This window comes from Argopecten irradians, unplaced genomic scaffold, assembly GCF_041381155.1.
Source record: "Argopecten irradians isolate NY unplaced genomic scaffold, Ai_NY scaffold_0234, whole genome shotgun sequence".
Taxonomy (NCBI): Eukaryota; Metazoa; Mollusca; class Bivalvia; order Pectinida; family Pectinidae; genus Argopecten; species Argopecten irradians.
The window spans coordinates 26,962-51,827 of record NW_027187701.1 but is presented as its reverse complement, the minus strand read 5'-3'; the positions used below and the strand labels follow the sequence as shown (position 1 = coordinate 51,827).

Genomic DNA, 24,866 nt, shown 5'->3' with positions numbered 1-24,866 from the left:
ACACTTTCATAAAGTTCCACCTGGAAATGGCATGTACCCCGACTGACCCATTGAGCATGTACAGGCCTAATGGCATGTATGGTGAAATACCAACCCCCATACATGTCATAACCTACCACCAGGGGTACTCTCATGGATACCAGATGTTCCCCTATGGATACTGGCACAGGTATGTACCCAAACTATGGTACCCCACGCCTCCCACCACCAGGATACCCAACACCTAGTCCACCGCCTGGATATACAGCACGATCAGCCGCAAGGTCAAGTTACTTCCTCAAGGTCAAGTTCTGCCTCAGGGTCATCTTGGATGACAATCCTATAATCACTTCTAACGGAAATCTTCAGAATGTACGTCTAAGGACAACCCCATGGTCATTTTCCACCTGAAGGGCAAATTGGAGTACACTCTCAATGTCAGCACAAAGGGAAACTTGAAGCTGAATACCAAGGTCAAGTCCCAAGTTCAGCCTGAAGGTCAGATGACTTCATGAACAAGAGATCTAAAGTGTCATCCCACGTTGAGGCTAACCAACCCAAGGTCAGGTGTACTACTTGAAACGTCAACCTGGAGGAATTACAGTAGACCAGACACAAGTTCAGCTTGGATACCAACTACAAGATCAACCTCGTGTTGAATGGTTATGTCCATCAACCTGAGGGTCACGGTCCATGATCAACCTCAGCACAGCTACCCATACATGCGACAAGCAAACAAGACCCAGATGAGAATGATGATCTAGAAGATAAGACCTCCCTCCAACAGGTTTAAAGTTCTCCGGTGCTGAGCACTGGAATAGGGCTTTAAACCCAAAATTCATAAGGTTATTCCGAGGCAAGAAACCTGAAGCTCTCAATGAAAGAAACGATCAATTATGTTGAAGGAGCCTGTAGAAGGCAGAAGCCAGACAACGTCTAATGCTTTCCGGCAGTCCACAACCTTGTTTAGTAAATGCTTGGATTCAAACAATCCACACTCTACTACAGAAGTTGGAGAAAAGATTTTCGAGGTCTGATTGTCCCACACCGGGAGCCATAGCCCGAGGGACCAAACTGTCCAACCGTTATCACAGCAGAGTGTTGGCGAAATCTATTGATTGACTGTGGCAGATTAGGGTGATGCATTTAGCATTACGACGAGCGTAAACCTAGCTTACCTGAAAAGAGTTCATGTTGTGGGACAGGCGATCAACGTATGCTGCCACGGTGTAGCATATTGGACAAAGAAGCAGGACAGTAATGTTGCTCAATCTGACTCTTAGGATCCTTTCGAGCCTGGGTTGGTGTGCCAAGTCTGAAATGCGTTTCAGTTTTAAACCATCAGGATGATCTACGGCAAACATTTCTATGAGCAACATATATGAAGGTTTCTTCTGAAATCCACAAACCAAGTGTCAGCACATGAAGACCAAAGTGAGATGTTTTGCTCATGGGCGTCCACCAGTATACAACATAGGGATCCGACTTTAGAACAGACGGTATAGACAGCCTTGGTGAACGCATGGAACACATGCAGGCTGATCTCCCCAATCTCTGTCTTGCGCCTTCTGGGGTCTCATTAAAATCAGGAGCCCAGATCAGCAAGCAGCTAAAAATTCTCCCAAAGGAGACAAGAACACCGCATTCAGTCCGATCGCTTGGTATAGAGACTCAACATGACCCCCAAACATTAGTGTCCAGACAGTTTTACTCCTTAAAGTCCTGAATAAATAGGTTTGTCATCACCGGAATATTTAATTTGAGCGCGGTGGCTATAGGTTTGAAAGGGTTTTGGGTCTTGTGTTTGCGGTTGTAATTAACAGTAAGACAGGCTTGATAGAGAAAGATCCAACTAACAAAAAATCCATTTTGTGGAGCGATGGGGAAAGGACAACTTGGAGATAATGCTTATGCTCCGAATTCAGTTCAGGATTTATCTAAGTAGCAGAACAGCATATTATCTCTACAAAGTAGGGATAAAGAAGATAAGAAGAGCCGCCAATGACGACTCACTTCCCATATGAATGTGCCACCTTCATGGATAATGGTATTGTAGAAAAGCAGCATCTCGGTTATTAGCAGCATCATTATCACAAGAAATGGAATGTAGCAAAACCACACAACTAGAATTCCCATTCCAGCAAGGCCAGCAGAAGTCTTTGAGGCATGCAGATCTATCTAACACTACAAAGGTCATTGTGAGGCAATAGCGCCAATCCCAAAAAAAAAAACCCCAACCGGACATTATTGGTTGAGCTTCATGTACCCATTATGGCGTGTAAATAGCTTCATGCGTATGCGGTTCATATCAAGAACATCATGAATCGTACATCCAAATTCTTTTCATGTTCAATCATCATTCCATTCATGATCATGGGGTTGGGTCAAAATGGCCCGCTGTAAAAGTTCGTTAGGTGAGAAGCTGTAGCTATAAGACATTTTTTTAAAAAAAATGAGTCCTCATGTCACATTAGATATTATCACATCGGTACAAATGGTGGGGGGGGTGGCGCGGAGACCAGATATTAAGTATATAATGGGCGGACTGCACACAAGGTCAGAAGGTCATCACTCCATTACTCCTGGATTACAACATCTAACAGGCAATAAACGCTGGGAGTTTTATACTTAGCTTTCCGATGAAAGGAGGAGTGCCTTAAAACGGGGGAAGAGTGTTGTAAGTGATGAACAGGGAATGAGTTCGAAGTAGTCCTCAATTAATCGGGAATATGCCGACTGGTATCGGGATTCCCTCAGCGGTATCTGTGTGATGTCCGATTGGTTAGTTGGACCAAATCCCGCCAGTTCTTGAATCCAGCACGCAGCCAGTTTAAACACGTTACTTAATTACCATACATATCTTAGTACTGGACATTGACTGATGCCTTGTATTGACTATAGAGATGACATGTATGTTTTTTTTTATGCCTGTAACTCGCCAAGCAGCCAAACAGTTCCTGGGTGAGTTATCAGACTTTTATTATCAGTGACGGTGTAAGTTTTTCATGTGTGGCAATTGCACGCAGCGTTTTAACAACAAAGGATAACTACTTGGTTTTGGGGACTTACCGTAATATGCTAATGTTAGGTCCAACGAAATTAGAATTCTAACGCATACAATATTGCATTCCCTCCCGAATCAACTACCGATATTCTTCATTGAATTCTATGTCGAAAATCATGGGTATTAGTATATCTTTTTTATTTCAACGTAACGCTAATTTTTTTTTATATTTAGATTGATGACACTCCGCGACTGGAATATACTCCGGACAGGAATCTGTTTTGTCCAAAACATCTTACTTGGACTCTACTTGGAATTTTGTAAAAGTACTTAATAAGAAAATACTATACACTTTTAATGAGTCGATCGATTATGCTATATTAAAAAAAATTCAATCCTAAACTACGGTACTCGCTTCTTCAGTATGGGGGCCCGTCCACCGGCGATGCTGCAAACCAGTAACAGCGATCCTACGCTCCGCGGCCACACCGCGGTTAAAACAAACTATAAATTCTGGCGGGGACTGAAGATTGCGGGGGTTGTCCTAGCGGAATCCAGATAGTATAGCGCGGTTATGTATTTTTGTTTCTGAAAAAAAAATAGCTATTTTCTGGCCGGGGGTGTATTTTTTTGCGGGAAATTTTTTGTTGGGTGGTTGTGGTGTGGATTTTGCGTCGCGAGGTATGTCACTCTAATCATATGTACATTTTCACATATAGACATTTTTATGTTAAAAGACACCAATGAAAAACCAACCCCCACAATACCAGAATGGATTAGCTACCACCCCCGCCTAAACTTTTAAGACTCCCCCCCCCCACCCCCCCCCTAACAATAAACAAACATTATGTTATATTCGTGCTGTTTTATCATTACCCCACATCGTTCTGTCTACATGTACCCAATGACACCTCCAGCATCCAACATCCATGTATCTACATCCCTCATGGAAATTGTTTCGATTTTATCAGCTCTGTCTCCAGATAGGAGTAAACTCACAGGGGTATTCTGACACAGTATGGATGCTGCCTCTGGTTCTAACGCGAGGAGTAATTGGTTCCTAGCTATAGTCCTGCCTGTAATATTAATAAGTAACATTAGTTGGCAATGGCTCAATCTTTTCGTTGTTTTTATTTTTTTTTCTTGATAGAAATTCCTACCTACTAACATACGGAACTTCCGCACGTTTTGTCAAACTGTCAATATGACATAAGAATTCTTGAAGGTTAACTTTAAAATTCCATGTGGTAACTTTGACCTGACGGAGGAATATTCCTAAGTGTCCAGAATATATTCGATGTATTTCGTATAGAGTCTGTGACCTAGCTTTTTTACAATAAAATATAAAATGGTTAAATGCATGTATATAAATGAAGTTATGATTGACAGATCTTGATATGTCAAATTAGACTGAGACAATAGGAAGATGACTAGGTGGCTCAGTATGATAATCCTATTACGTAACATAATGGACAGTTTTGCTGTTTACCATTTTGACTGCCTCTGCTTATTCTCAAAAGATATGAAATCTAATTATATTATTATATAATTAACTCTTAGCAAAAACTATTTGATGATTATCAGTTTTTCCAGAGCCTTTACCATTTCGGCAGCCTCACGCATCATCTGTTTGGCCGGATCGGTCCATATAGCAGGAACAGTGACTACCCATCTAATATCTGTCTCCCGGAACTCCATCACACTGTCTTTGATAATTTTCATCGAATGGTTTTTCAGGTGAGAAAGAACAGACGAGATCACTTTGATTGCCGGCATTTTCTTTCCGTCTTCTGTTGTTAACATTTGATTTCTGTCAATCTGAAACATGTATCGTGATCAACATATTTTGTTTCAGATCGTTATACAATACCACCAGCTTTCTTACAATTTTCCTTGGCTACCTCATACACGATATTGGTTTTTCTATTATATTTATTTCGCTCTAACAACACAGTTAACTATAATTATCAAGTAATTAAACAATTGTATTATGATATGCATAATCCACGTTTTAGAAATGCAACATATATAATAAATACCTCCTTATTTTAAAAGTTCTATAAGCATTTGACAAAGCCAACAAAACATGAATAGAATACCCTCCCCTCTTTTCCTCTTGTGTCTCCCTTATCTCTCTCTCTAATCATTTCTTCTTTTTATCTTTGCTGTCCTTCTGTGCTTTCTTTTCCATCCTACTAAAGTGCAACGCACATTTCTTATATATCTATAAGCTATAAATATATGTAACCTCCGTTAATTACAAAGTAATGGTTCTTTAATCCTTACATTTGAAAAATATGGAAATAAAAGATATGAGTAAGGGTAGATAGAAAATGATGATTGAATGTAAATACCATACTGACAGTGAGTGCTAAGTTAATGAATGATGAATGGATGAAGTGAGTTCTGAGTGAATGAATTTAAATGATGTATGCGATTGATGATGAATTTGAGGATGTTTGAAATGTTGAGGATGAATATAGTATTTTAATGTAAGGTTGGAGATCTAGAGGAGGACGAGGATTGTAGTAGAAGGAAAACAATTGTGTATTGCATATGAAAAAAACTGAATAAAAAAAAAAAGTTGTAAAAAAATTTTCCAAACTGACACAAAAAGGGACTACCATTCCTAAATTTTGATTTTAAATTCAGACACATCAATGTGCGTGATATACCTTGGTTTTTACACTTATCTATACAACCTGTGTGTTATGAATTGCTTGTAATTTGTTATCTGCCCTTATAGGTTGGTATTGATTGTAATGTCAAGTGTTATCCGACAAAACGATGAAAGGATCGAAGTAATGACGTCACTATGCATACCTACTTGCAAGGGAGGTTACCCGCATTATGAAAAGACGAAATTACATTTACCTATTTTACAAGAATTTACACCGAAAAACGGATATAAAGTTGTCTTCTTCTTTCCCATGTATGGTTATTTTCTTTGATGTACCTTTTTTTTCTTTTCATTCTTTCATACAGAAAGTTTAAGACAATATTTGTATTAACAAAAATAAGTTAAAGATGCTCCATCGCCGACAGAGCATAAATTATATTCATCATTTGAACAATAATTGGTGTTTGATTGAATAGAAATATGTCTAATTAGCACAAAAAATAATATAAGATAATTTAATCTTGCCTTTGGTGCATGCGCAATCAGTATTTCATTCCATTTGGGATATAGTGCCACGGATTTTTTTTCGGGATGCAATTAATTATTTTTCACATTTTTTACTTGAAGTAATATTAGAAGCTCAAAATTTTCAAAGGTGGAAAAGGTGTAAAGTAAGTAACTTTTGTAACTGAAGAACAATACTAAATCGTCTACTCCTGTTTTTGATAGTGAAAAAATACCATTTGTCAGCGGTGGATCATCTTTAATAAAAAAAAAACACTATACATGAAAATATAATTATACTCATTTGATATCTCACATGTGTTTGGTACAAATGCATCTTGAATCTCCTAAAGAAAAACCATTCGCGGTGTTCGCCGTCCATGGCCAGTTCGTTATATCGGTCCTCCGCTTGATACCCAAACGAGTGAAATGTCTTATCAGGTTTGAACAAAACACAGGTAGGTGCTTTTGGAGATAACGATGATCCGGCATTCCAGGTCATCAAATTAATATTCAGCGGGTTAGTGTGGAACTCATGTCGTGTGGAATAGGCGTACCCAGTGTACGTAGTCCCAAAATCGATGGCCACAACAAAGTGGAAGTCGTCCCTTAGATTCATTCTAGAAATAAAATGATTTCAAATACACGAGTGTAATAATTACCCAGAATATTTCACTCTATAAATCAACTATCGATTTAATAGCGTAACAACTTTAAACTTAAAACTTAGGAAACAATGACAAAAATTTGATTGAATGGACAAGGTTTGCATTGCAAGTTATTAGAGACCAGCAGTTTGGACCAAAATTGAGTAGGAGTCAGAGTTTGGATATTCTAATCACCACGAAGTTTGATAAACTTTTTCAATAGGTTTTTAGGGAATGTTTTTAGAAGATGTTTAGCTTTGAAGACTGCCATTCCTTTTTTGGATAATTTTGAAATGGCAATGATGCTATCACATACCTCTGTTACACTCTGTTATCGATAACCGCAACTTGATAAATCTTATGGATTGGTAATTTTTACCAAAGGAAACTCACAAATAGGATTCTTTTTCGTTTTCTTCCCAAACAGAAAGGGCGAGGAATCTTTTTTTACACTGCCAGCCCTCGATTTCTAAAACTGTGGTTGTTAATTCGCAGTTTTTGCGAGCAATTTTCTAAATTCAAAATTATTTATAGAAAGATAAGTTTCTTCCTTATCAGTTATGTTTAAGTGTACTCCTATACAATAAAAAGTTACTACTGTTGTCGACAAGTTTATCTTAGTTGTAAAAATGGCTTTGAACGTACCTCATATCGATTCCTTGAATAATCGTTTAGCCTACATTTTAACGTCTTACTCGTCGTTTTCGTCAAGTTGTACATGTAAGAAATCTTATTTTCCTTTTTTAATATTCGAAACATAAGGAAAGAAACAAGAATATTTTCCACTTTCAAATGTATATTTTTACTGACGGTCACTGCTTCTGTCACCAGGACATTGATGTCTTTTTGTGGAAATCCTTCTTAAATAGCATAACGTTCGTATACATTTTATGAAAACAATTTAATAGTAAACTGGCCTAATTCAGCCCCGGAAGCTGTATTTACTGGATACGTTTTTCTAATACCCAGAACCTAAATTCCAAATGCAGAAATTCAAATTTCTGTTTGCTCGAATGGTTGTTTATCAATTATGGATAATGGGACAAACCTTGGTTTGTGCAAGAAAACACTCTAACTAGCAAGCCGATATTCTTGCTTTAATAATCTGGCATACCATATTTCTTTGGTCAAACGTTTATAAGGTCTGACTAGTAAATTGAAATTTTTTCATATTTGCCTCCATTATATGGGGATATAAGCCTAATGTAGGCCCGGGATTTAGGCAAGGGGTCCACGTGCACCCCCCATTTTAACTTAACGAAACCAAATGTTTATCTCGAAGCATCTATGACCCACTGATAATGAAAATCGAGAGGTTAAAAGTGTATAAAATCTGGCCATTTCGACAATTTCGAATTTCACTACATAGTTGCAAAAATAGTCATAACATTGGACATTGTTTCAACCTGAGTAGACTATTGATGCATCCACAAATATATGTAGTTAATTTCTACGCAGGAAACGAATAAAGTACTCGGATTTTAAGCTACAAAAAATTGTAAAATTTCTCTTTGCAACTTTTTTCTTATTTGGCATTGGGACACTAGCAAACATTGTTTTGCCAAACAGCGAAACTTATTCTTTCCTAATTGAGGCTATTTGACCTCTTTTATTGACCAATCAGTAAAAAACAACTCCTCAACAAACTAAATACTCATTTGTTTAACATTGTTTTAGCTCTGGTTATGTCGTTCATCTAAGATGGCCGCCATCTCTCGAATCTTCACTAACAATGGAATCAATTTGTCATAACCATTCAACTATTTTTTCAACCGCAAGTTGAACTAATAAGGTATCATAAATGATCAATTAAGTATGAAACAAACAAAATTCATTTCGGGACAACATAATTCAATACACTGTAGTGATTTCTAGGCAGGACTATGTAAAAAAATCAGATGTTTAAGCTAAAACAAATGTTTTAAATTTATTTAGCATAATTTTTTCATATTTGGCTTGACGCTCAGCAACAACGAATGACTCAACAACAAAACTATTATTCGTAATACACCGTTTATTTTTGTTCCATCTATTCACCTCAGTTAATAAAACATCGCAAAAAAATTATTAGAGTGTGTCAAAAAAAAGAAACTTTTTGTTATACCATCATTTTGTTCGCTCACGAAACCATCACCGGGTGCGTTTTTACTGGGGTAATTTGTGTATTGTTCTTATCTCCTAAACGCTGCACTTACTGTTGACCTGGCTGTATTATAAATTCATCCTAATATGTTTCCGCTGACTAGTGCGGCGATTTAATATGTAGGAAACATGAATGTAAAGTTGACAGAATCTCAAGGTAGGACAAGGCACAGGTTTCGTTGTATTCCTATGAATAGGATAAGCAAATTGTCTGAATGCGTTACCACACAATGTCACAAATTTCTTTCACTGGTTCTCATATTTTAAACCATTTTCAATTAGTGCAGTGCCTCGCTCCCGCCTCCCCTTGCACTCAAGCCATCAACGGACGTGAACTCAGGTCCCATGTCTGGTTAGCTGGTCTCACTCTGCGCAGTTCCGATGTTCAGGAGTATTCGAGAGTGTTTCTGTATCCTTTTCGTGAAATAAGCCAAGAGCCACGGTCGTTCTTCGATCGCGCGACGCATGAGACTGATAGTTAACACTTACATTACCAGTGGTTGTTCTATGTCCTGTCATCTTTCATGACCCATTACCAATGGCCAGAGGTTATATCAGGACACTGCAGGTTCAGGGATGTGGGATCTACTCTTCAGATTCTAACATAAGGTATATGCTGTTTCCAGACCTCTCCAGGAAAATTACACCAGATCCAGATTCTTCGACATGGTGGAATGAATTCAAGTCACCATTCATACAACCTTGTGGACAATCGGATGGGACTATAGATGGCACAGGTGATATCCTCGACAGGTCTTTCGATGGGAGGTCACTAAATTGTTAGTGGTGTGTCATTGGTCAGACTTTCCCCAATCGTGCCCCTTGCTCTCAGCGCGCTACAGGTTGTGCTCGCATCTGGTGTCTAATGCATGGGATAACACCATTGAAGACTCTCCAAGAAAAAATGTTTTCTAACAGTTGCTATCCAGACTTGGACAATCTGAGAGGAACTTCCACGTCAGACCTCATTTTTGACCTCAAAGATTAACGACCTGTGCAATATTTTTTTGGGGGGGGTTTCCCCCCCCATGCACGGGTTATAAACGAATGTGGATTTTGGCATCATAACGAATTTTCAGGAAAGGCAAATACTACCCTTTCGGAGAATTGTGGACCATGTGTCTTTTCCATTACCTACCGGAGAGGTCTGGGAACATTCTATTAAGATATGAGAATCAATAGGTTGGATAGAACAGGGATGAGCTCCCACTCATGCACGACGAACTCGGATGTTATGTGTTGTTACCTTCGGGCCATGGGAAGGGTTTGACACAGGTAGACAATACGATGTTAAACGGTGTGATGTAATGTAATTATCAGCTCTTCAAGCTCATCGCCACTTCTGGCGCTCGTAAAGCCACGTGACAACGACTAATGCTTATCATTTAGATGAACTATTGCAAAGAATTGTGTGATAATGCCTCGCTCCTTCACACTCGCATGCAACACTTTTCCTTACGTAATACACAGAAAAAATAAAGTTAAACAGTGGATTGCGTTATTTCTAAAAGCTAAACAAATTTCGGTGAAAGCTGTATTGGTCATTAAACGGAAACAAAGGATTTCTTCAGTTTTATTTTGATTCCCTATTAGTTGGCGTTCGCTGCTGTAAAAATTCATTTTGAGACGCTACGAGGTCTACATAACTTCTCGACGAGAGGAAAATGTTTGATATAAGATAGGTTCATTGTCAATCGCCCCAATTATGATATTAAGCACAATTTAAAATTTACAATGTGTTAAGATATGGAGTTCGTCAATTGCTAATGTTATCTTCAGGAACTATTCTAAGACATTCGGAAACTGTAGAGTCAGCGGTTTGAGAAAAACTCCCAGCATATACCCTGTTTACGCACCCGGTGGGTGATGTTTTGTAAACAACACTGATGGGCAATATAACACAATAATTTTACTTTGTTCGTATTTCTGTATATATTTGTTGTGTGTTTGTTGTTTTTACTAATTCATAAGAAGTCAAATAAACTGATTATCGAATAATAGTTTTCTTGTTGGGAAAAAAAAATATAGCTGCGTTCAAGCCAAATAATGAAAAATTTTGCCTAAAATATTACACCGATTTTTGACGCTTTAAATGTGTATCTTATCTTTTCATTTCCTGCGTTCAACCTCACTAATTATATTGGATTATTTGGTCCTTGCACTCCTCGTATTCGGCGTTTGTTCGATTGTGGTTAGATTTTGATACCTGATTTGTCTACTTCGGGTGAAAAATTGTCAGTGTACTGAAACTTATTTTTAACTTTTCTTGTGAAATTCGACGATAGCGCTCCTTCTTGATGAACGTCATAAACTGGTGCTTATACAATGGTTAACATTGTTTTGTTGTTGTTGTTGTTGTTGTTTTTACTGATTTGATTAGAGGTCAAAATAAACTGATTGGAAATAATAGTTTGCTGTTGGCAAACAATTTTTGCTGTGTGACATATTTTGCTAAATTATTACCATTTTTGAGCTTAAAATCTTATCTTTTCATTTCCTGCGTACACCTCACTATTTATATTGGATTATTTTGGTCCTTATATGTATTGTTTGTTCGATTGTGGTAATTTTGATACCTCATTTGTCTACTTCGGTTGAAAAATGTCAGTAACTATTTTTTAACTTTTCTGTGAAATTCGAGATAGCGCCATCTTGATGACGTCATAACTGGAGCTTATACAATGTTAACATTGTTTTTTTGTTGTTGTTGTTGTTGTTGTTTTTACTGATTGATTTAGAGGTCAAATACTGATTGGAAATAATAGTTTGCTGTTGGCAAACATTTTTGCTGTGACAAGCCAAATATGAAAATTTGCTAAAAAAATTACCAATTTTGAGCTTAAAATCCAATTTTTTTCGTTTCCTGCGTAGAAATAACTACATATATTGGATTATATGGTCCTGATATGTATTTGTTGTTCTATTGTGGTCATTTTGATGCCTCATTTGTCTTCTTCGGTTGAAAATGTCGATGTTATGACTATTTTTTCAATCTTTAGTGAAATTCGAAATGGCGGCCATATTGATGACGTCATAACCGGAAGTTCATCCCAGTTTATACAATGTTACCTCTCGATTTCGTTATCAGTGGGTCATAAGGCTTCAGAAAAACATTGGTTCGTTAAGTTATAAAGGGGGGGGGGGGGGGAAGGTGCACGTGGACCCCCCTAGATCCCGGCCTAATTCCGTTAAGGTAATGTTTAATTGAGAATAAAACGTTTTTTTTTTAATTTTTGCACATAGTTCCTTCACAACAAGCGAAAAGAAAATCTGTTATCACATAATTTTGTACCCAAATATTTATACTCATTGACTTGTTCAATTTCTTTTCCATATAACAGAAAAAAGGTTAACATTATTACATTAGTTTTGAGTGGTGTTTTTATCGTTCGCAAATTATCGTTTTCGTTTTTGTTGTATTTATTGATAACTGCCACTTTGCTCAATAGTTTTCGAGTTCGGTTATTGATTTTTGTAACCCTTCAGGACTCTCAGATAAAATCACTAAATCACCTGCCAAAAATCTACTTCTACATCTCCTAGTTTGAGTGGGTCGTACTCAGAATGCTTGATAAGTCGTTTATATACATACTCGTATTAAAAAGTGTAGGACTTCAACTGTCTCCTTGACTTATCTCTCTAATCATATAAAAAAGTCCGTCGTAAACGTTTTGAATTTAATCGAGGATTATGTTTTTCATACATGTTGCATATACTACACTGAACATATTTTTACCGATACCTTGTAAACCTGTTCTCCACAAGATTGCAAAAGCTTTGTTGAAACAAAAAGACAAAAAGAAACCCAACAAAAAAACCCAGGTATACACTTTGCTTTTGCCTGTGAATATTTATTCAACAATGTTTTAAGAACGAATAGAGCATCAGGAGTTCTACGATCTTTCCGACAACCAAATTGATTCGGACAGAAAAGATATATAAACATTAATTCTATTATTCAAAATGGATTTAAATAATTTTGCCACACAACTTTGAAGAGATATGTCTCTGTAGTTATTAGGAGATCAGCATCTACAGATATGAAAAAAGGAATTAGGTATGATTTATTCCAGGAATTAGGATAGCAACCATAGCTTAGAATTGCATTAAAATACTTTCCTAATGATGGAATCATAACATTTATAGAATATTTTATAACTGCATTAGATATATAATCAGGTTTGAAGCTTGATAATATCTTAAATTTCTCTAATTGATATAGCTCTATCCGTAATATTGTATCGAAGCGGGACGCTTTGTTCCGTTATATTTTTCCGGAAGTTGTATAAATCGAGACTTAAACGAGACTTGATCGGTGACGAGATCTCGTGACTACAGCTTGAATTCAGTTTTCCGCCGGGCCTTGATAGGTGAGGAGTGAGTTTATGAATTTAAGGGTTATTAATTTATATCTGACGCTCAACCTTTCCATAATTTGTTGTTATCTTTCAGTATGAATATTAGTATGTGTACGATTTCCCGGCATTGCATGGACGATATATTAAAAATATTCCTCCGAAGTAGCGTAGGCCAAATCTGGCCTACGATTTGCATGTTTTAAAGAGGGTATCGAGGCAAAAAGCCAATTAAAAAAAGACTTATAATATAGACAGGTTTAGTGGATTAATTTTCCTGTAACACAAGGGTGTTAACTGAGCTACATGTAATCATACGTATTCGGTTGTTGATGAGAATTTGTATAAATTTAGACATTTCACAACGTTTTAAAGAAACAACTTGGAAAATTATATCAATGCCAAATATGCACATATAGAGAAGGCTTAATAACATTTACCTTTCAGGAACACTAAATCATGTAACGAAGACTAAAATTAAGAAACGAAAGTGTTCAAGACGTTGTATTTTTGGAGTATAAACATGTCATGATTTGTGGCAATCCACTTAAAATTCTAATACTATTTACTCAATTTTGTTTCTTAAGGCCACTATGTTTCAAATGGCAATAATGACATTAAATATGTACATTATATTATCAAATAGTAACGTCTCCATATATACGTATTTAATACAATCTACAGGCAAAGCCCATTTTGCATAAAACGATGTCAACATGAACTCGATGTGTTTGTTTTTGTAAAGTCGAACCCGGTCAATTTAAACAAGTGACCAAATTCTTGTATTATATGTTTTTTAGCTAAACAATTTTGTATATTGATCTGGTTTGAAATAGAAATCCCGAAATTTAGTAGCCGTGACAGATTTGGGTTACAGTAACTGTCCTGTTACACCGCCCTAACATAACCTACTGTGTCATAAGAAGTTGTTTCTATATTACCTTTCTGAAGTCCCTCTCCCTCTCCGACAGTGGCTATGTTATCATCGTTCTGGATGTTGATCTGTTAGGGTATGATCGTAGTCATGCGGACTGATAACGACATTTTTCTATGTAGTTATGTACAGTAGGAAAACCCACACAAAACGAAAGTTAATGCTAAGTTCTTCAATATTATGAAAAATATAATAAAACCAGCATTTGGATGATAACTTGGTTTATTTATTTGAACTCCATGTATTTGTATCAATTATTACGTGACCTACTAATAAAAACCTGAGAAATTCTAAAAATAAGATCGTGTATTTTTCAATTTTCCAAAATAATTTTGGCGGAATTCGTCTATCACTAGAAATCAGCATGGTGACACATTAACGTTATATCCTTTCGACGGCCGGCAGGATTCGAACTTGACTCGATTTTGATAGTAGGCTATTACAAATGCCATCTATGATAGCAGTTTGCATCTAGATTTCGGTTTGATGCCATTTTCACGATGATAACAAACAGCACACACTACAAACAAGCAAAAACAGTCACCGGAAGTCCCCTAAAGGTCACCACGCACGGGTCATGGGAGGCAGAAACCTGCGCGTGGGACTTGTTCTTTGTTTTTTTATATTTTTTTTTTTGAAATCGGTGCTATTTTCCCCTTCCTTTTCCCTTTCTCTCTAGTTTTCTCTTACTTTGATATATCTTCTATTGTTTAAGACCATCTGCATGTCTGTATCTTGATAATTAAGCTCACAACGACAGGTTTCCGGGCACACACTAAAATCCGGATTTCAGGCCTCAATTTTTGACTTATTTGGGCATGTTCAAAGGTGATTTGTGACGTCACTAAAGCAATGACCGAATCGATGTTGACATGCTATATAGGGATGAACATCTTCTTTTCAAAAAACTAGTATTTAGTTTTCAACGGTCTCAGATGGGCTCCAGAAGGGTGCATGAAATGGGGCAAATGCATAATTACGCATAAATACGTTACGGCCGTCCAAAGGATATACCGTCGTTCATGGGTAGTCTCGCTCAACCAGAGTCTTGTTGACTACGACAAACAAGTGCGTATCAACCGTCTGGTTGAATGAGATAAATAGTCGTTGTGCCATAACTAGCCGTAAGTTTCGTATGCAATATGGATGTCAAAAACACTTCCTACGCCGTTTCATTGCCATTTGAATTTGCATCAGCTTCTGAAATATTATCAAGCTAATTCACCACACCGATCAGAAATACCAAAATAATTCTCAAAACATTCAAGGCCCTGTGAACGGATCGCTTCATCACCCACCGCCTTTTTCGAATTCCTACAAGTGCACAAACACAAAACACTTTCGATCTGCCCTTTGAAGTTTAATCACGATCGTAAGCTCATTTTGTTAGGGGAAATTCAAAAATTCAAGACACAATCATGTTTAGTTATTGCAAATAGGTCGCGATCGTAAATGGGCTGGGCCGACTTGTTAGCTCGTTGTCGGTATCATGTGACCGGATGGGGTGCGTTGCCTGGTGTCTTCGGCGGCATGCCTCAGCGATATAGCACTATAAAAAGGGTAACAGTTCCACTATACACGACACAAAACGGAAAAACCGCAGCCTCCCAAAACACGCACCTCGCACTTCATACACGGAATGCACCACATCCACGGGACCTCGTCTTTACATGATAATTGCTGTTTATAGGACGTAAATATAACAAACCAATCAACATCAAATTCAGAGTGATCTTATAATAATATCTTTTAATACTTCTCAAAAGGATACAGCAAATGTAAATACTATATCTTCGTGTTATGTGAAATTGCTGAAGTTATATCTACTTTCAAGAATATCGCCATCTAATAGCTGTTAAATGATTCTTCAGAAATTGATAATTGATACTATTTACTAGATAATTGATATTATTTACTAGATAATTGATACTATTTACTATGGGTACACACGTCGCGACACGAGTTTAATGATGTCCATACAAAAGTATTATAGATCTGTATTATCTCTTTAACATATTGCATCTAGGCAAAACAGTACGAGATGTTTGTGAATACAGATTGAATTTGTGATTCAATTACACATATCAATGTAGTGTAAATAATGTCAAATTGCACTTCCGATAAACCTGACTTAAAATACAAAAAATGGCCATGTTTTTTTTATCTAGGTAGTAAACATGTACACAGATAATGAGCTAACTCAAGATGAAGCCTTTTAAACGTGGGAAACGTTAAACACGGATGACATAAATAGTGAGTCTGTTTATACATATTTTTTTATTGTTGTACTGAAATAGAGGATATGTATATACAGTGCGAAATAATTTCTAACTCCACTAGTATAGAATATAACTAATATTTTAATGCATGGGTCACAAAGATCGGCCGATACGGGGAGTGGGATTATCGGGAGTACACCGCTAATTTTGGTCATTTTTCCGACATCGGACAACAGCAATCTAAAAGTTGTCACACATCATTTTCATAAAATGGTGGCCGTGTGGTAATCGCACGGTGTCTGTTTCAGAGATATTTGTAGGGGCCAACGAAGTAGTGACTATCGACCTAGCATCTAATGCTAATCAGCCGATTATCGTAAGATATCCGGGCGATAACCGGTCTATTCTTCGGACATCGTACGAATATCTTAGAAAAGATATGTTTAGAATGACGCACGTGTCCCGTGCTTTATATAACGTGATGTTACCCAAATTGGCACGCTACCCAAAAATGGCACACTTTTCAATAAAAAATGGCTCGAATTCATATTGCAATTAAACATTCCTCTGATTATAATGTTGATTTACGGTCATTCCGTGTTATTGGTAGCGATGACGTCTTCCAACGGCGATATATTCACAGTGACGGCAGATAGGAATAGGTGGTTGTTTATAAGCAAAAAGATATGGGGTAGAAAGTAACCTGATAAATCCAGTGTGATTCCCGGGTTCTCGATCACCACCATGCGACGACTCTAGGTTTTCCATGTTTAAAAAACCTGATTTTTGCTTTTTGTAAACGAACAAAATGTCGTGAAATTATATTCCAAGAATATACAATTTTGTTTGAGAGATGAAAATCCAGATATTCTGTATGTATCTGTGTCATACAAGACTACAATTTTCCGACTGGTGTGTGCAAGACGGGCCATATCCTCATTGGCAAAACGACGTCTGCGCATTGCGAAATGAAACCAGGTACAAAGGTGCGCTCGTATTTGGCACCGACCGAATCAGTCGACTCTAGTGCACTTGTGAGAGTACTACTTCCCTTACACTGTGGACTATTAAATACATGTATAATAATATAACCTGTTACATACTATATTGAGTGATTTAAAGTCCTTTTTTTCATCCCATTATTTTTATAATGTATACTATCAACTAATGTTAAATTTAGAACCACCTGCAGGAGATGTTCACAGTTTTGCATGAAATTCGCTACACTGTATAATTTGGTTATTGGCAGCCTCATATTATATAATAACTGAATCACAGTTTTCAAGGTGTCTTTGACAATATTATTACCAATTTCAGTCAACTGCTCTCCAAGTTTATTCTATTGATTCAATATCAAGAAAATTAATACAAATACTTCTTTAGAAAAAAACCTATACATGTATTAAAATTAAATTTATTTAAAGGAAAATATATTAAATCTGTTCAGCAAAGAAACACTGGTGGGAAGCATGAGCAGGTATGTGAAGAGAAGGGTAAGTGCTTGAGGAAAAGCTGCTGAGGATTTATAATAAGATAGGAGTAAATCACAATTTAAAAAGACACTCATTGGGACTGTTTAAAAGGTCATTACAACACAAGTTTCTGATCAAAAGTTGTAGAGAACACTCTGTCGTTGCACATTTCTATGATCGTTTTCGAGCAAAAAATGGTCCTTACCAATGACCTAGTAAAATGGTCAGTGGACGTTTAGCAATGGGGCTTGTGTTTGTGGTAGTATAAGAGGAGGCAGTAAAAAGCATGTTTGGGCGGAAAAAATTTAATCTCCCATACAAGGAAAATGGTTTTTCGAAATTTCTTACAAGGACAAACCCCGATTTTAAAAATGAGGAACAACCCCAGACCTATTAGAGGGTGGAACGTCATCCAGGTTTGTCAAATGTATCCGTTATGAACCAGATAAATTTTTTTCTGTATCATTACAAAAGTCTTTGGTAGATTAATAGTAAAGTACATAAAATATTTTTTATAAATGTAGCCTGTTTTTTTCTTTCTTTCGGGTGAAAAATCTAGCATTGTCATAACGGTAAGCAATCTATTGCAGGATAAACCTTTTTGATCCAAGCTTGGTAGTAAATTTGTATCTTGTTCTTCATTTTTCTCCTTTGTATTTGTCCCTTAATCTTTCAACAATTTTTTTCCCACAGATCTCACAGACAAGCCTCATCGAATCTATAATGTAGACAAGACAGGCTTTGGCAAAGGAAACATTAGTAAAGACAAAGTCCTGTACTAGCAATAATCAATCATACACAAGACAGGTCGTCACAACACAACATACAACTGCAACCATTTGTGTTTTCTGCTTCTGGACAAGTTCACTACCATCCTTTGTCATTTTTGAGAAATCCTTTCCCCAGTGGCATCTACAGAGAAGGTACATAAACTGAAAGATAAAATAAACTATAAATTTATAATTAATTTTATCATATCATGTCTTTCAATGGAAGGTTTTACATAATATAAAGTCACATAAAATCCTTTAATGGTTCAGTTACAAGCTGGGGGAACTTCAGTATAAATTATATAATTTTTGCACAATCCCAAATTATTTTTTTTGATTGATAAATTTTCTAATTAGTTATTCAGAACTACAATTGCAGAATTATTAGCATAGATCAATTCCAAGTGAATAATATAACCAGATTATCAGAGATAAATTTATTTCGTTTAACATCAATGGCTTCCTGCTTGATGTGCCTGAAAAGGAAAACTCTGTTATTAAATGCCAATACTAACGAAATAGTAACCTTGTGATTATTTCTGAATGTATAGGCATTCACTTGCACGATTGGCTGCTGTTGGGATTTCCCCAAATGGATATTTCGGATTCTGAACTCTTCAAAAAGTGGTTTCAACAAATTTTTCTTGTACATGCCACAAAGGAACGGTCAATCATGTTGATTATGGATAACCACGAAAGTCATCTGTCTGTTGAATGTATAAAAGATGGCCATCGAAAATGAAGTGTTCCTTTATTTCCTGCCACCGCATACCACACATCTTCTCCAGCCCTTAGATGTTGTACTTTTTAGGCCTCTGAAGAAATCTGTAGCAGACATTTCAATTTCTATCGGATATGCAAATCCTAAATTGGTAATTGGAAAAAAACAGGTATACACTACTTAAGATTAAAAACAGAACAAAACAAATGTATACAGCTATACGCTGAATCATACAGATTGCAAACAAAATTGCTTTTATATTCCAATGAAGTCAAAGAAAAATGACAGCAATGCTTAATTAAAAAAAAATTAAATTAAAAGGCTAAAAGTATCTCTATTTAACATGATGATAGATAAAAGATAAATTTTGAAGATGATGTACTTACACTCCTTAAAAAAGCTTCTTAACAGGAAATAAGAATCAACACTTTGCTCATTTCAGGCTTGGTCAGGTCCTCAGGGCTGCCATTGATAAAGCTTTTTCTGTCCATAACATCAAGACTGCTTTCCGCAAATGTGGAGTATTCCCGTTAAACAAAAATGCCATAGACAAGACAAAATTGGCACCTGTAGAACAAGAATACGTCTCTAACCAGCATACACCAGGACCTTGGGGTGATAATAACACAGACCCCTTGTGCCATGCATGTGGCCAGTTTGTCAGTGGGCACCCTTTAGTGAACCAAGGTCTTATTCCAGAAGACTTGGCCAACATTTTCATCCCCATCATAGGACCTGTGAAAAAAGAAACACAAGAATTGTTACCAAAGCAAGGGTAATAACAGGTACAAAATAATCCCAACTTGAATTAAATGAGATACATCTGATAAAAGAGCCACTATCATTCAGATGACTTAATAAATTAATGACATCATTGATAGGAAGTTTATACAAATTACATTGAACAAATGTAGGATCCTTGTGTATAAATTTATTTACTCAGAATGAAAATCTGTTTCGGAAATGAATGGGTGTTAAATCACTTGATTTATATGATATTTTTGTTACCTATAAGAAAGTTAATATTTGAAAGTTTATCAATATTTTTTCATGCAAGTAAAAACAATATCAAAGAATTTATTTTCGTCTGTACATGTAAAGGTGAAGAAATGTGCAAGTTCTGGGAAGACAAAGAGAAATCCAAGCCAGTACAGAAAAGAAAGGTATTACTTCAATATAAAAGAAAATCATGATATTTAGTGTTCAGTTATATTTGGATCATTACATAAATAGTTATAATAACACAGATTATAATGATATGCAATATTAGCAGTTCCACTATACAAGAAGACACAACATGAGTATACCACAGTCTCCCAAAACACGCTACTCGCATACATACACGCAACACACCGCATACATGTTAATAGGACGTTAATTAATCAAACAAACAAACAAGCCAATTAGTAAAGATCTAATTGGTCATTCTACTAACAAATACTTCCAAGTTGTGAGTTTGAACACTATTTGGGAGAATTGCTAAGTATTATGGAGACTTTTCTTCCTTTCTTTTAGGTGGTGATCACAGGGACATCAAAGACCTCAAGCACTATTAATGATGATGATGATGATTTGCCAATTATAAAGGCACCTAAAAGAAGAAGAAAAAAGGTAGAAAAACAATAAAAAAAACCCAAGTACGATAAAACAACTTTTTGAACCAGCTTTCTATTAGTCTACATTTGAAAGTCCATTGAATCTATTCTATTTACATGTTAAAGTTAAGACACATGTCTAATATATTTCATAGGTTCCAGAAACTGGAGTTTTAGACAGCGTACAGTTGGAAGAAACACCACAAAGAATGAATAAGGTAATCAAACTGAATAGTTCCTCCTAGGTATAAAATGTAATTAAGATTTAAAATAAATATCATAAAATGCTTCTCACTTGTTTAAGCTGTCAGAGTATGAAACATTATTCATATTTTAACAATATTTAAAGATATGATAAAATAATATTACCAAAATACAAAATAATATTGTCTATTGTCTTCACTCACCAATATAATATTATATTGAATGCTTAATGTATTTCAGAGCTGCAAAGAGCCTGTTCCAGCAGATTCCATTTACACATGTTTAGTGTGCTATCAGAGAGGATACTCAGATGATGAAGACAATGGAATATTTTGGGTCGGGTGCGACAATGACGAGTGTAACCTTTGGTTTCATAGAGATTGCCTGCAATCAGACCAACATGCAGATGTAGATCTCAGTCTGTTGCTTGGCACATCATGGTTCTGCCATATGTGTCAACGTGTTCCAGATGACCAGCTGCATGGTGACAATATGGATGAGCTCGATGGCGAGTACCAAATCTGTCAAGTATGCATGTGTCATACAAAATTCAACAATATCTCTGACACCGATCAGACTATTTTCTGGGCTAAATGTGAGGAAAGGGATTGTGAAAAGAACTATCATCAATCTTGCTTACCATCAAATGTCTTCAGAAGTTTTCAGCAAGCTCAGAATTCTAATTCGAGATGGAGCTGTGGACAGTGTCCTGCCTAAAAAAGGAAGCAACAAATTAAAATATCTGTTACTGATGAGTGACATCATAAAATTGCATATGCTTGTGAAATATGAATATAGTTCAACCATAGTTGGTCTCTAGTAAATGGTTACGTTGCAGGTTCCATCATCAGGTTCTTGGGATTAAGTTTTTAGTTGTTCGTTGGATGCTTCCGATCGTTATGAGGGTGACAGATTGTGCTTCCATGAATCCGTATTAAATAATTGAAGAAAGAATGCAAATATCTTTCATTATATTTGTGCTATTTAATTGAATTATCTAAATACAAAATTTAATTGAAATGAAAAAACTATATTTGTCATTTTTTACAAAAATAAAAGCAATATCATCAAGCAGATGCATTCTACATTGTAATGCATCCCACGAGGGTTGAATAAATCACGTGGTGACTAACGAGCATATCGATTTTGACGAAAAAACAATTAATATAATGTCTTAAAAGTGTAAAAATGCATTAAAAATATACTTACATACTTTTGATCATCACCAAACATGCTCCGTTTGAAATTATTAAGTCTTCATGTTTTTTTGACTGTTTTATGAACAGTGTGCCAATCTGGGTCCACGCACCTTGCTGAAACCGGATGTGACCTTGACCCGTAACCATGGGTGCTATTTATAGATACACGCGACGTAAAAATTCCAAAGTTAGACCCAAAGGCGGACCATATGGTCTATTTATTAGAATAAAAATAATGGGACTTCTTCGTCTTTTAAAAAAATATATCGACGAAAAAACTTTAAAAAGTGTGCCAATTTGGGTAACATCACGTTAGGAGGTTGGCCAGTGAAGGTAACTAAGTAGAGCAAAAAGAAAAAATGGCAGCCACTTCCTTAGATACGACACTGTCATCACTGGGGAATGTCTTAGAAACATTTTTCGAAAAAAAAATTCATTATATTTATATATATATATATATAATTTCGAATGCATGCTTTTTTTTAACTCCCCGTTGAAAATGGACCTCCGTTGAAAATTGACCTCGGGTCATTTTTCAACGTTGAAAACGGACCCCGAATGCCGTTGAAAATTGAACAAGCCATTTGAAAATTGACAGCATTTAGAGTCAATTCTCAACGGCAGGTCTGTTGAAAAATGACCGTTGAAAAACTCTCAACGGATGGTCTGTTGAAAAATGACCTTAATGCATACACATATATAGCTGTTGCACAAACACAATTCTCGAATTGTGTTATCGCCATTCCGAATATGAGCGCCCCTTTATTTAAATTACGTAATCACCGCGATTTGAATTGAAATTTTGTATTGTTATCATCGTAACAAATACCTCATTTAGATAATTTAGGTGCTTGTGTGTTTATTACGAAGAATACGGCACTTCAAACTTTCATTTTTCTATAGTCATGTTTTCGTATCCCCGGGACTAGTACATACATCAATGTATTGGGACGTGTCTGGGTGATAATATTTTACCCATATTCCAAACTGAGCGGATTTATCTTCCTGTCATTTTCTGTCCACCTTCGCAAACAAAATATGTTTTGCGCGTTCTGTTTCAACATGCGTGCAAGTAATTGTATCATCTCCTTCATGTAAAGCTGACTGGTACACGTACGAACACGTTGTTCCTGAATGATCAGAATCCGGAGAAGGACACCTTTCCCTCTGAGTAGAGTTAAAATTCATATCCACATTACCATGCTTCGATAATGGTATCAGATAAGTTGTTCTTTTTTTCCAAAATTTCACTACTACCCGCGTCAGAACATCCGGTTCTTCTGCAAGTAAGGCTTCAGTCTACTAGCATTGATGTTGCTACGCAAACCTTCAAGGCGATATGTTACTTTCGGAAGAACAGATTCAATCTTGTATGGACCATCGGGAATCAAGCTTTCTTCCTTTTCTCGTGTTTTTCTTGGCGTTATGAAAAAAGTACTTATGGATATTGTTTTCAACGCTTTCTTGTCATGATAATACTTCTGACGACCCTCAACTGCCGAGCGGCCCATCTGGTAAATCCTCTTCAACAACAGATAAATCCAGTTCAACTGACAGCACAGTTTTTTTACCATAAACTAATGAGAATGGGTCTATATTGGTAGACTCGTGATTCGCCGTTCTGTATGCAAACAGGACGAGATATAACTTTTCTTCCCAGTAGTCGCTATTTTCGTTTATATATGACGAAATCCTTGTGCATAGTGTCCTGGTATACCTCTCTGTAAAGCGCCCGGTCTGTGAATGACCCCATTCTTTTGCAAAGAGCTTCTTTTATTGCGTTGCAAAATTCGCGTCCTTGCTCGGTTATAAGAGTTTCTCGAACACCATGATTCGAGATGAAATGTGCATTCTTACTTAGAATAGCTTTAGCGTCCACACACATATTCAGATATTCAGTGAATGTTAATTTATTTGTATTTATTCCCAGCAATACAAGAATGCATGCATTATATATCTGCGTATGGATAAGTTTTGTTGTGATCTGCCTATGGTTGTATTGTTGTGTTGTGTTGTGTTGTGTGAGTTTGTGTGTTGTGTGGTTTTGTTATCGTTGATGTCGTGTGTTGTGTTGAATTGTGTGTTGTTGTGATGTTGTGTGTTGTGTTTGGTGTTGCTAGTGTTGTTTGTTGTTGTGTGATGTGTGTTGTGGTGTTGTGTGTGTTGTGTTGTGTGTATTTTTATGTGTTGTTGGGTGTGTTTTTGTGTTATGTGGTGTTGTTGTCGTTGTGTGTTGGTGTGTGGTGTTGTATTGTTGGTGTGATGTTTTTGTGTGTGTTATGTGATTTTGTGTTGTGTGTTGTATGATGTTGTGTTGTGTGTTGGTGAGTTGTGTTGTCGTATGGTGGTGTGTGTTGTAATATTGTTGTGTGGTGTTGTTGTGTTGTGTTGTTGTGTGTTGTGAGGTATGGTGTAGTGTTGTGTGGTTTTTCTCTAGTTACTCTGGCTTTCCTCTACCTCCTAAACCTGGCACGTCTTGAAATGACCCTGACTGTTAATAG

General features: G+C 36.5%; 1 protein-coding gene and 1 pseudogene across 1 annotated transcript; one reads left to right on the top strand and one right to left on the bottom strand.

The window, feature by feature from the left end:
* Positions 1-4,549: 4,549 nt before the first annotated feature.
* On the bottom strand, positions 4,550-14,262 carry LOC138312175 (heat shock 70 kDa protein 12B-like). Its single transcript, XM_069253179.1, has 3 exons — positions 14,193-14,262; positions 6,424-6,727; positions 4,550-4,801 (listed from the first exon to the last, which is right to left on the bottom strand). The coding sequence occupies exons 2-3, from the start codon at positions 6,724-6,726 to the stop codon at positions 4,550-4,552; spliced, it is 555 nt and encodes a 184-aa protein (XP_069109280.1). The 5' UTR covers position 6,727; positions 14,193-14,262.
* On the top strand, positions 9,026-20,163 carry LOC138312174 (uncharacterized; annotated as a pseudogene).
* The last annotated feature ends 4,703 nt before the right edge of the window (positions 20,164-24,866 follow it).

Bases quoted from the DNA above. Each gene is read 5' to 3' on its own strand.
- LOC138312175 (XM_069253179.1), bottom strand. From the start codon at position 6,726: ATGAATCTAAGGGACGACTTCCACTTTGTTGTGGCCATCGATTTTGGG. The intron at 4,802-6,423 runs GTGAGATATCAA...TACATGTTTCAG, and splicing joins TGCATTTGTACCAAACACAT to ATTGACAGAAATCAAATGTT.